This window comes from Vulpes lagopus, chromosome 3, assembly GCF_018345385.1.
Source record: "Vulpes lagopus strain Blue_001 chromosome 3, ASM1834538v1, whole genome shotgun sequence".
In the NCBI taxonomy this organism is placed as follows: Eukaryota; Metazoa; Chordata; class Mammalia; order Carnivora; family Canidae; genus Vulpes; species Vulpes lagopus.
Window position 1 is genome coordinate 106,745,849 of NC_054826.1, and position 12,143 is coordinate 106,757,991.

Here is a 12,143-nt window from a genome sequence, read left to right on the forward strand (position 1 = left end):
GGCAACAAAGGGGCTTTGGGCTTTACCTTCACTTAGAGATTGGAGATGAGGTCTTGCAGGGCCATTGAAAACAGGAGACCCTAATATAAAGCTCAACCCCTTAAAGGGGGACCCTTAGTGAAGGAGTAGACTAGAAAAAAAGATCTTTCCATCGGCTCAGAGAGCACAAAAGAACCTTGCCTAGCTCGCCCTGAGATCTGATGGCAATAGAAAAGTCCTGAGAATTCATTGCGGAAGGCTTGCCCTCACTTGGATTTGGGTTCCAAGTTTGCACCATCTGGATGGTCATGGAAGCCCAGATAAAATGAGCAAATAACATGGTTCAGGGTTCATAATACCCTTGAAGCATCCTTGACAGGAGCAAACCAGAATCTCTCTAGAAAGACACCATCAAACTTAGTCACATGGTGTCCCCCTGCTGACTCTGAGTTCACAGCCCTGAATTAGAAACTTAAAAGGAAACCATCTGTCATGGACAAAAGTAAGCACCCCAGAACTCCAGACAACAGAATCATGGAGCATAAGACCACACAGTAAGTATATTTTAAGCACCTGAAGAATTAAAAGAAGGACTCAGCATGAGAAAGTAATCAGAGGGTGTTAAAAAGGAGAGGCAGAGGTTTAAAACAAAGAGAAAGGGAAAGGGTAAAACTAATGCCACTGTTAATCCACCCACCTAGCCATCCGTTCCCCTTTCCTGTGGCCCCTTGTCTGGGTCTGAGAGTGTAAAGATGACTCTGGGGACAGCAGGCTGGGCTCTAGGGCAGGAACATCACATTCGTCCATGCATGTGCACACCCCTTTCCTTTCCCAGCATCTTTAAGAGGTCAAGCTAGAAAGTCCCCACAGGGCATCTTGTTCAACCTTTTTTTTTTTTTTTAAGATTTTATTTTATTCATGAAAGACACAGAGAGAGGCGGGGACACAGGCAGAGGGAGAAGCAGGATCCCTGCGGGGAGCCTGATGTGGGACTCATCCCAGGACCCTGGGATCATTACCCTCAAGGCAGATGCTCAACCACTGAGCCACCTAGATGCCCCTCTTGGTTAACTTTCAAATTTCTCATGCAGAGAAAGAATGTGAGTCCTAGCAACATAAAAATCACTTTTCTGAAGTCTCCAAGTGCGTGGGCGGCGAGGCCAGCTGGAGAGCCAGGGCCTTGCCTCTGCTGATCACTTGACATGCGGGCTTCTGAGCTCTGAACACTGTACGCCTTTTGTGTTTCCCTGGCAGACTGTTTGCCCCTCATGTGCAGGGTCCCCACGACCCAGTCCTGCCAGCTGATGGTGACAATGAGAAGCAACATGGTTTTCCAGCTCCTGAGTGACAGAGATGGGACCAGAGCCCTGATCTCTATCTTGTATCAGTTCTGTGTCCCTGTCTTCTGTCACCCTCCCCCAGCCCTGCCCCTGCCACTGGAGACGATGAGGTCGAGGTCGATGAGGTCGCTGAGGTCGTTGAGAGCGAGGGCCTGATTCCTCCACCCGCAGGGCCTGGCTCAGAGGAATGCCCTGCTGGTACTTCCACTTCCTTCCTGCATCCAGGGGGCTCCAAGGCCCTCCTGAGCAGGAAGGAAGAGCTGTGTCCAGCATTTCCCGGGTGTGAACTTGGGAGGTTCCTGGCCATTCAGTAGCACAGGATGGCTGCTCCCCTCCCACCCCAGGACTCTGAGTCTGTCTCTGTACTTCCGGGGGCGGGGGTGGGGGGTTGGAGAGATGGCAGGATGGGACTAGGAAGTCTGACACTTTCCTAACACTTACTGATCCACCGGTTCTCTTTTCTTTTAACAAAGAAAGAGCAGATCTTTGAGTAAATGAATGCCTCCAGCAGTGAAAGAACAAAGTTTACACAATATCTTTGTTTACCTTGTATTTATTTTCATGTTGGACCTTCTATTTATGGCAAGTGATACTGGTTTTCCATTTGCAGAAGTGATACAAAAAAGGTTCCTTTTAAAATAAATTTATTAAGCAAATAGTAAGTCATCTTAAAGAAAAATACAGATGGTTAAGCGATATGGCAAAAATCCTAACATTCATGATTGAAGTTTGGGAAATCAAACCCCAGGAATGGAATGGAAACTACTTCCCCTCTCCCCACTCCTGGCTCCTCTCCCAGAGGGGAGGTCAGCTCTTACAGATGGCTTTAGGGCCAAGGACATCCCTGGGCTCCATTTCTACAAGGGTGGAGTGTTATAAATAAGCGTGTCCTGGGGCAAATCCATCTCTCTGGATTGATCCAGCAAGGTCCGAGGGAGATGACCAGATGCTGGTGCTCTGCCCTGGGACAAGGTTCCTTTCCACATTGGATCGCACTCAGGTCTCCTTGGCTGGTGTCCTGCACCCTGGAGGGCTCAAGGTCGGAAGGGTGCCCCTGGTCTCTGTTGATACGAGGTCCCGGGTCTGGGCAAGGAAGGCAACTCCCCAGTTTGGCTGATGAAGTTCCCTGTTGCAAGTTGAGGGTCAAAGGCACAGTTGAGACGTAGTAAGACGCTCCTTCGCCTGGTCTTGTGTTTCCTTGGAGGCACAATCTGTGGCTTTGAGAGGCTGACTTCCTGTCCTCTCCTGCTAGCATCCACACTTGGCCTTTTTCTCAGCATCCACGGGAACCCTGCACGCCAACCCCGGCATCTTAGCTGCACAGCAAAGGAAGGCGGAAACCCCCGTGATGATGCTATTTTCTGCCTCTTTGGTACCTTGAGATCTTAATCTGCAATGTGATTTTGGTGTCTTCTGGCCCAGAGTGGGCCCCACCTCCAATTCTCTGCAGCCTGGGGCAGCCAAAGGCACACACCTCTGGGCTTCCTCTGCAGCATCAGCTCTGCCCACAGGAAACTGCCCAGCCCCAGATCCAGGGAGTTGAAATTCAGATGTAAAAGGCCGAGGATGGGTGGGGGGCATTCTTCCCTGGGGACCCAGGTATCAACTTGGGCTCCTAGGCTGGAGCTTCAGGGTCTTCTCTGAGGTAGGGCCTTCTGTATGGGTCTTTGGGAGGCCAGTCCTCCAGGCCCTGGGGATTCAGAACCCCACACTGGTCCGACCTTCACGCCTCCAGAAAGCTGAGATCTGCTCCAGGGTGACCCGAGGCTGGAGGCCCCACTCAAAATCGGGGCTTCCTAGTCGCTGCCTCTGGGCCTGGGGGCTCCCCAGATGCATGTTGGCCTCTGGCCTCTGTTCAGGCTCAGCCCAGCTTACCAGGCCTGGGGCGTAGGGCCTTTCCTCTGAGGCCTGGGGCCCCCAGAAGGTGTTGCAGGCTGGGGCCCTCTGTGGGGTATGGTGGGCCAAGGAGCCGGGAGGGGTGAGTGGGGCTAAAGGGACAGGTGGGGCTGTGGCTCTGGCCTCCAATGTGCCCCCAGGGGTGGGAGGGTCTGGGGGCCGGTCCATGAGCAAGGGGACTGCAGAGCCATACCAGTCCTCTGAGCGCTCTCGGGCAGTACCCCTGGGCTCGATCCACAGTTCTCCTCCAGGGCGCCAGACCAGGGTGGGTGCGTGGTTGCCAGGGTCCGAGTGCAGAGAGCGACGGAACAGGCGTTCGGCCAACACGGCTGTGGTTAGGAGGAAGAGTGCGGCGAGGGAGGCCAGGGCCAGCATGATGGGGATGCAGGGCCCGCAGGGCAGTGGGGGCCACGGAACCAGTTCGGACACAGGGAGTCCCTCCTGTTGCCCAGAGGGCTGCTCTGGTGTTGAAGGCATCTGGAAAGACAGGGGTCAGATGAGACAGGGTCGCCACAACCTAAGCGGGGGCAGGAGGCAGTAAGTGTCCAAACAAGTGCGAGGAGAAAGACAGAGGCCTGAGGGGAGCAGCATCTGGCCCGGGAAACAGACCTGGGCAGACAGAGGAGCCAAGGTGACCCAGAAGGCTGGAAAGCAAGGGTCCCTCCACGGCCTACAGCCAGACACTTCTGCTCAGGCTCCCCAGCCTGCTTGCAGAAGCCCCAGTTCCCTTTCAGACCCTGGGGTGCCTCAGACAAAACTCTGAGGGCCCCAGGGGCTTCTTTCCTCCATCTAGCACCCCCACCCCCGCGGCCCAGGTCTGGCTCTGGCTCAGAGGAAGTGGTGGTAAGATGAGACTGTCCCCTCCTCCCCTCCCGGCCCCCACCCTGTGTGCGCCCACCTGCCACTGGCCAGCACCTGGGATGCTCCTGTGCCCTCACCACTCCCCTGGGCTTGGTCTCGCCTCTACAGGCTCCAGCATGCTCGCTGGCTGTCATGCCAGGTGTCTGGCGCCTCCTCTGCGCCGGCCCCTGCCTGACTGCTCTGCTGGGCCCCCCAGCTTCCCACCTGCAGGGGCCTCCCGCTGCCTCACCTTACCTTGGGGCACCCCCAGGGCTCCTGGCTCTCCCTTTGGAGCACTCCCTGTGACTGAGCGCCCGGGCAATTGCCTCAGATGAGGGCGGAAGGGCACCACCTGTTGCTGGGCAACTGTGCCCCAACTCTTCTGGCCCTGGGGGGGGGGGGGAGCGTTTCCTAGGCGACCTGGGGGGATGTGGTCAATGTGGTGGGGAGGCGTTTCCTGGCGAGAGGTGGGGCTCAACGGGCAGTGGTTGTATTGAACTCAGTCTCACCCCAGCCAGGCCCCAGGCCTCAGGCCCCAAAACCTTCCACCAGAGACCAAGAGGTAGGTTCACAGAGCACCAGAGGCTCCTTGCTCTCCCTACTCCGGGGCGGTGGCTCTGGCCCTGGCCCACCCACACCCTCCCCTCTCCTGCTCAACCCAGCCTTCCCCATACTTCTTATGAATACACATTTCTCTGTCTTCAGAATATTTGGCCTCAATTTTGGTTGGAAGACATCGGTGAGGTGTGGTGTGGGTAGCAACAGAGTAAGGCCTCTGGGAAGAAGCCCGGTATAGAATCAGGCTCAGGTCTATCTCCAAGGCCCTGGACATTTGCCACCCTGGCTCCTTTCTCCTGGGGTGAGGGTCCACAGAGCCTGGGAACGCAGCATGAGGGAGTGTTGTCGGTCACTCGGGTCCCTTTGGAGATTGTCTAGTTTGACTTGCTTGCCAACAGATGACAAGCAAGCCCCGTGTAAGGGCAGTGTCGTGCCCAAGGTCACACAACCCATGTATGTGGGAAGGATGGGAGAAGCATAAATATAAGTTCCTAGTCTGGCAAGCAACTGAACAGAACACAACTCTTACTTGGGATTAATATTTTCTTTTGCAAGCCTTTTGAGAAAGGCTAAAAAATATGTTGAAATGCTAGCATCTTACAACATGATCACAAGGACAGCCTGACTCACATTGGTCTGTCCTGGTGGTTTTGAGGAAAGGGCCAGAAGGAGCACAAAGTGTGGCATGAGATAGGAGTAGGTAGAAATAGAGTTTGGAGGCTCCTAGCCCTATGACACATGCTTGAATCTGATACAATTATAATTTGATGAGATCATAAGCCTTAAAATAAAACCTGAAATTGGAGCACATGGGTGGCTCAGTCGGTTAAGTGTCTGCCTTCAGCTAAGGTCATAATCTCAGGGTCCTGGGATTGGAGCCCTTCATTGGGCTCCCTGATCAGCAGGGAGTCTGCTTCTCCCTCTCCCTCTGCCCCTCCCCCTGCTTGTGCTTGTTTTCTCTCTACCAAATAAATGAATAAAAATCTTAAAAAAAACAAAACAAAACTGAGAGACGCCTGGGTGGCTCAGTGGTTGAGTGTTACCTTCGGCTCAGGATGTGATCCTGGGGTTCTGGGATGGAAACTTACATTGGGCTCCTTGCATGGAGCCTGCTTCTCTCCCTCTGCCTATGTCTCTGCCTCTCTCTGTGTCTCTTATGAATAAAGAAATTAAAAAAAACAAAACAAAACACTGAACTTGATACCACTGAACTGGACACTTAAAAAATGGTTGATTGCAGCACATGGTTGACTCTTGGAAGGGCGTGCGACCCTAGATCTTGAGGTCATGAGTTTGACCCTCACTTTGGGTATAGACATTACTAAAAAATAAACTTAAAAAAATTAAAGAGATTGGGACACTTGGGTAGCTCAGTCGGTTAGGTGTCTGTCTTCAGCTCAGGTCATGATCCCAGGTGTCCAAGGATTAAGTCCCACATCGGGCTCCCTGCCCAGCGGGGAGTCTGTTTCTTCCTTTGCTCTTCACCGTGCTTGTGTTCTCTCTCTCCCAAGTAAATAAATAAAATCATTAAAAATAAATAAATAAATAATAAATAAAATAAAATTTGAAAAACAGGCTAAGATAATACATTTTGTTACATGTATTTACAACAATAAGCTTTTAAAAATCTAAATAAATAAATTTGAAATATATGTAATGTTTTGTTTTAGTCTTTCCTTAAAAAAATAAAACACTAGGGAATCCCTGGGTGGCTCAGCGGTTTGGCGCCTGCCTTCAGCCCAGGGTGTGATTCTGGAGTCCCGGGATCGAGTCCCACATCGGGGTCCCTTCATAGAGCCTGCTTCTCCCTCTGCCTGTGCCTCTGCCTCTCTCTCTCTCTCTCTCTCTCTCTTTCTCTGTCTCTCATGGATAAATAAATAAAATCTTAAAAAAAAAAAAAAACACTAGAAGAGTAAACATCATTAAAACCAGGAAGATAGGGGTCGCCTGGGTGGCTCAGAGCTTAAGTGTCTGCCTTTAGCTCAGGGTGTGATCCCACCGGGATCGAGTCCCACATCGGGCTCCCTGCATGGGGCCTGCTTCTCCCTCTGCCTGTGTCTCTGCCTCTGTCTCTGTGTCTCTCATGATTAAATAAATAAAAATTAAAAAAAAAAAAAAAGATGCTTAACCAGCTGAGCCACCCAGGCGCCCCCCTGCATGTTTTAATTCTTAACTGCCACCTATCACTTAAAAAAAAAAAAGCTTAACATTTTTATGTTTCCTTAAAAAATTAAAAATAGATTTATTTTGTGAAATTGTACTTTCATGTATATACAGAACTGAAAGCAGACTCAAACAGGTATTTGCACACCAGTGTTTGCTACCAGTGTTATTAACAACAGCCAAAAAGGTGGAAAAAACTCAAATGTCCATCAATAGATGAATGGATAAACAGAATGTTATTCACACACACACACACACACACACACACACACACACACACATATGTATATATACAGTGGAATATTATTCAGCCCTAAAAAGGAGAGGCAGTCTGACACGTGCTACAACAGGGATGAACCTTAAGAATGCTATGCTAAGGGCAGCCCCGGTGGCGCAGCAGTTTGGCGCCGCCTGCAGCCCAGGGCATGATCCTGGAGTCCAGGGATCGAGTCTCACATCGGGCTCTCTGCATGGAGCCTGCTTCTCCCTCTGCCTGTGTCTCTGCCTCTCTCTCTCTCATTCTCTGCATCTCTATGAATAAATAAATAAAATCTTAAAAAAGAAAAAAGAATGCTATGCTAAGTGAATTAGGCCAGTCACAAAAGGACAAATACTGTAGGATTCTACCCATTCGAGGTCCCCAGGGCAGTCAGAGTCACGGAGACCAAGAAAGTAGTGTGGTGGCCAGGGCCTGGGGGGAAAATGGGATGGGGAGTTGCTTAATGAGTATAGAATTTCACTTTGACCAGATAAAAAAGTTCTCAAGATGGATGGTGAGGATGGTTGCACAACAGTGAATATATACTTAATGCTGTTGACCTATACACTTAAAAATCATTAAAATGGTAAAATTTATGTTGTATGTATTTCACTACAAGAAAAACTTTTGCTTGTAATTTCCTCACTCCCAAATAAGTCTGCATTCTTTTTTTTTTTTTTTTTAAGATTTTATTTTTACAGTAAATCTCTACACCCAACAGGGGGCTGAAACTGACAACCCTAAGATCAGGAGTTACACGCCCACTGACTGAGCCAGCCAGGCACCCTAGCTTGCTTTTTTTTTTTTTTTTTACAATCTTCTGCAGCACAGGGATCAGAACCCAGATATCCTGACACTCGGGTTCCTCCCACTCCACTGCTCAAGAATTTCTGAAAACAGGAATCAGGAAGTTACTCAAGGAGTGTATGCAATAGAGGAGTCTCTGGGTCAGAAGTCTATGAAACAACCCTGGGGGAGGTGTCTTCTGGGCTGATGGGGTGCTCCTGAGGCTAGGTGCTCTGGGAGGAGCCTGATTCTACTTGGAACCAGTGAGAGAATCATAGACTAGCCGGCTGGCTTGTGGGCACCCATGGGCAGCATTCTGTCCTCGGTGCTCTTACCGCCTAGGTGTGTGTGGTGGTTTTAAAACATGTCTGCAAGTTCCTTGACATTCCTTCTCTCATGAGGTTGTGTCTAGTCCCCCATCTCTTGAACGTAGGCTGGCCTTAGTGGCTGACTTCTAATGAATGGACTAGAGTAGAAGTGATAGCATGGCCACCAAGCCTGGGTTTAAAAAAAGGGACAGGGGAAACCTAGGTGGCTCACTCGATTAAGTGATCGAGCATCAGACTCTTGGTTTTGGCTCAGGTTGTGATCTGGTGGGTTGGGGGATTGAGCCCAGCTTCCGGCTCCATACTTAGTGGGGAGTCCACCTGAAAGTCTCTCCCTCTGCCCTTCCCCCAACTCTAAAATAAATAAGTCTTAAAAAAAAAAAAAGGGACAGGGGTGCCTGACTGGCTCAGTCTACAGAGCATGTGACGCTTGACCTTGGGGTTGTGGGTTCGAGTCCCATGCTGGGTATAGGGATTACTTTTTAAAAATCTTAAATAAAAAGAAAAACATTTAAAGAAGGGACAGAGCTCCCACCTGGCTTGGGGTATCTACCTATATATCATCCATCCATCTATCATCTATCTATGTCTTTTTTTTTTAAGATTTTATTTATTTATTCATGAGAGAGAGAGAGAGAGAGAGAGAGAGAGAGAGGCAGAGACACAGGCAGAGGGAGAAGCAGGCTCCATGCAGGGAACCTGATGTGGGACTTGATCCCAGGACTCCAGGATCATGCCCTGGGCAGAAGGCAGGCGCTAAACCACTGAGCCACCCAGGGATCCCTATCTATCTATCTATCTATCTATCTATCTATCTATCTATCTATCTATCTATTTTTCAATCATCTCAATGCTCCCTCTTGGAACCCAGTCACCATGTGTGAGGAGGTCCAAGATACATGTAGGTGATCTGGTCAAAGTCCAAGGGGCAGTCCCAAATGACAGCCAGCATCAGCTACCCACCTGTAACTGAGCTATTCTTCCATGATTCTCACCCAGCCTTTCAGCCACCCCAAGCGCAGCAGAGATGAGCTATCCCCACTGAGCCTTGTTTAAAATAGATTTATAAATATATATATATATATCATCAAGACACTGCCTTAGGTCACTACATTCAGCGAGGTTTGTAACACCAAAGTGTATACTGGAACACCCTATGGCATTGCTCTCCCAGGATGAGTAAGGACTGTGCCTCAGAATCATCTGTGGGGCCTTCTCCAGTGCTCACTCTTTGTCTCTAGGTCCCTCCCCTCATCCTATTCCACTGTTTTAGGGCCTAAATTGGGGAGGGTGAGGAGAAAAACAGTAGCAACAGCAGCACCGAGGTTGGTTAAGAAACGCCACAGCCATTCAGATCTGCCCTCCCCCTCCGTGGCTGAGATACACTAAACCTGTCTGTCTAATACAGTAGTCATTAGCCACATGCAGTTCTTCCAATTCAAATTAATTCAAATAAAATAAAATCAGTCCTTCAGTCTCACTAATTACATTATAGGTGTTCAACAGACACACGTAGCTAGTCATGGCTGCTGCACAGGGCAGTGTGGCTACAGAACATCTGGCCACCACAGAGACTTCTACTGGACGGTGCTGTCCCAGAACCTCACTGCCCAGGGCAGGTGGAGGACCAGCCAGGACAGCATCACCTGGGAGTGTAGATCTCAGGCTCTGCCCAGCCTCTGTGAATCAGAAGCTGCATCTTAGCAGGTTACCCGGGTGACCTGGAGGGACATGGCACTAGGCACAAGTTCACAACCCTGGCTGTACATCAGAAGCTCCTGGGGGACACCTGGGTGGCCCTGCCTTTGGCCCAGGGCGTGATTCTGGAGTCCTGGCATCAAGTCCCGCATCGGGCTCCCTATAGGGAGCCTGCTTCTCCCTCTGCCTGTGTCTCTGCCTCTCTCTCTCTCTCTTTCTGTGTCTCTCATGAATAAATAAATAAAATCTTAAAAAAAAAAAAAAAGCACCTGGGAAGCTTTTTTTAAAAGGTTGATGTTGTAGCCACACCCCAGACCAAGACAATCACAATCTCCCGAGAGGTGGGACCCAGGCAGCAGGCTTACGGTTTTCTGGGTGATTCCAATATACAGCCAAGGTTGAGAACCACTGCTCTAGTCTGCATCCTTGGGGGAGCCTGACAGCTTCTGCCCTGTAGTGCACACTTGTTGGATTCTTTGACTAGTGCCACCATTTGAAGAATCATCTTTTCTGCATGTCACCTTGCACCTAGCCACAAGTTACTAGGTTAACATGCCACACGTGTGGGACCAATGAGTTCTCTCCCTTGGGACTTTGGAGCTGAAATTGAATGACTGTCTGGATGACTGAATCTGTTAGATATAAAAATTAGGAACTCTCACTGACCCCTCTCCATCACATGGGCCAGAGAAATGGAAGAACCAGCCAGCAGAGAGGAGCACTGGAGAGACCTGGTTCTAATTCCTTTTTTTTTTTTTTTAAGGTTTTATCTATTTATTCATGAGACACACAAAGAGAGAGGTAGAGACACAGGCAAAAGGAGAAGCAGGCTTCCTGAGGGGAGCCCAATGCAGGACTCGATCCCAGGACCCCGGGATCATGCCCTGAGCCAAAGACAGACATTCAACCACTGAGCCACCCAGGTGCCCTCTAGTTCCTTCCTGATGCCCAGCTTCACTCCTGTACTTGGGTTCTGGTGTCCTTATAATACATTTCCCTTTGTGTTTAATAGTTTGGGTGGCATTTCTGTGACTCGAGACCAAAAATGTTCATTTATATAATCTTACACCTGTCAACTATGTTCTAGAACAGAACTAGATTTCACAGGTAACTAATAAATTTTAAAAAATGGTCTCATTGGGCAGTCCCGGTGGCCCAGCGGTTTGGTGCCACCTTCAGCCCAGGGCGTGATCCTGGAAACCCGGGATCAAGTCCCACGTTGTGCTCCCTGCATGGAGCCTGCTTCTCCCTCTGCCTGTGTCTCTGCCTCTCTCTCTCTGTGTGTCTCTCATGAATAAATAAATAAAATCTTTTTTTAAAAAATGGCCTCATTATTATTGCACAACACATTTCCTCTTTTTTTTTTTTTACTTTTCTATAGTTGTGTAATATTTCATAATAAAAAGGTTTTAAAACCTACCATCTCTCCCTCTATGTTTATTCTCCTTTATGTCAATCTGAGCTAATGGGATTGTGCAATCAGCCCAGTGTGCTGAGCTAGGAAGGTGTACTATCCTGGAATCTTTCCTCTTCCTCATTTCCTTCCACGTCAGCCTGTCCAGGTGATTTTATATGTAAAATACTTTGCGAATGTGATGACCCTCTCCACCCCCATAGCCACACCTTCGTGTCCTGTCTCAACAGCCTTCTGATGCGGTTTCCCTCACTCAATTTCTCCCCCATTCTAATCTTTTCCAGGCTAATTTTTTAAAAAGATTTATTTGTTTTTAAAGATCTATTTATTCATTTATGATAGACATAGAGAGAGAGAGAGAGAGAGAGAGAGAGAGAGAGAGAGGCAGAGACACAGGGAGAGGGAGAAGCAGGCTCCATGCCGGGAGCCCAACGTGGGACTTGAACCTGGGACTCCAGGATCATGCCCTGGGCCAAAGGCAGGCGCGAAACCGCTGAGCCACCCAGGGATCCACTCCAGGCTAATCTTTTAAAAAGACAGCTCCTTTTTTCTTTTTTAAAAGATTTTATTTATTTGAGAGAGAGTGAGAAATAGAAAGCATGAGCAGTGGAAGGAGCAGAGGAAGAAGCTGTTTTCCTGCTGATCAGGGAGCACTATGTGTGGCTCAGATAAGAAGCCTGATCTCAGGATCCCGAGATCATGACCTGAGCCCCAAGCAGATGCTTAACTGACTGAGCCACCCAAGCACCCCAAAAAGACAGTTCTGATCTTATCACCTTCCTGCTTCGAAATCTTTGAGAGCTTACTGCTACCAGCTAGATCAGATGGAAATTCTCTGGCTTAGTGCACAGCCCTTCATGGTTTGGCTCCAAACCCACCTCTCT

General features: G+C 49.3%; 1 protein-coding gene across 8 annotated transcripts in view; it reads right to left on the reverse strand.

Annotated features, from left to right (window-relative positions):
* Nucleotides 1-1,950: 1,950 nt before the first annotated feature.
* The window catches only part of C3H16orf54 (chromosome 3 C16orf54 homolog), a 40,675-nt gene continuing 30,482 nt past the window's right edge, over nucleotides 1,951-12,143 (reverse strand). For 5 of the 8 annotated variants that reach the window (XM_041750198.1, XM_041750204.1, XM_041750202.1 and 2 more), the window contains one exon: nucleotides 1,951-3,692. In XM_041750198.1, coding sequence (XP_041606132.1) covers nucleotides 3,018-3,692 — 675 coding nt within the window. In that variant the 3' untranslated portion in view covers nucleotides 1,951-3,017. The other 3 variants (XM_041750201.1, XM_041750203.1, XM_041750205.1) reach the window with 3 other exon arrangements.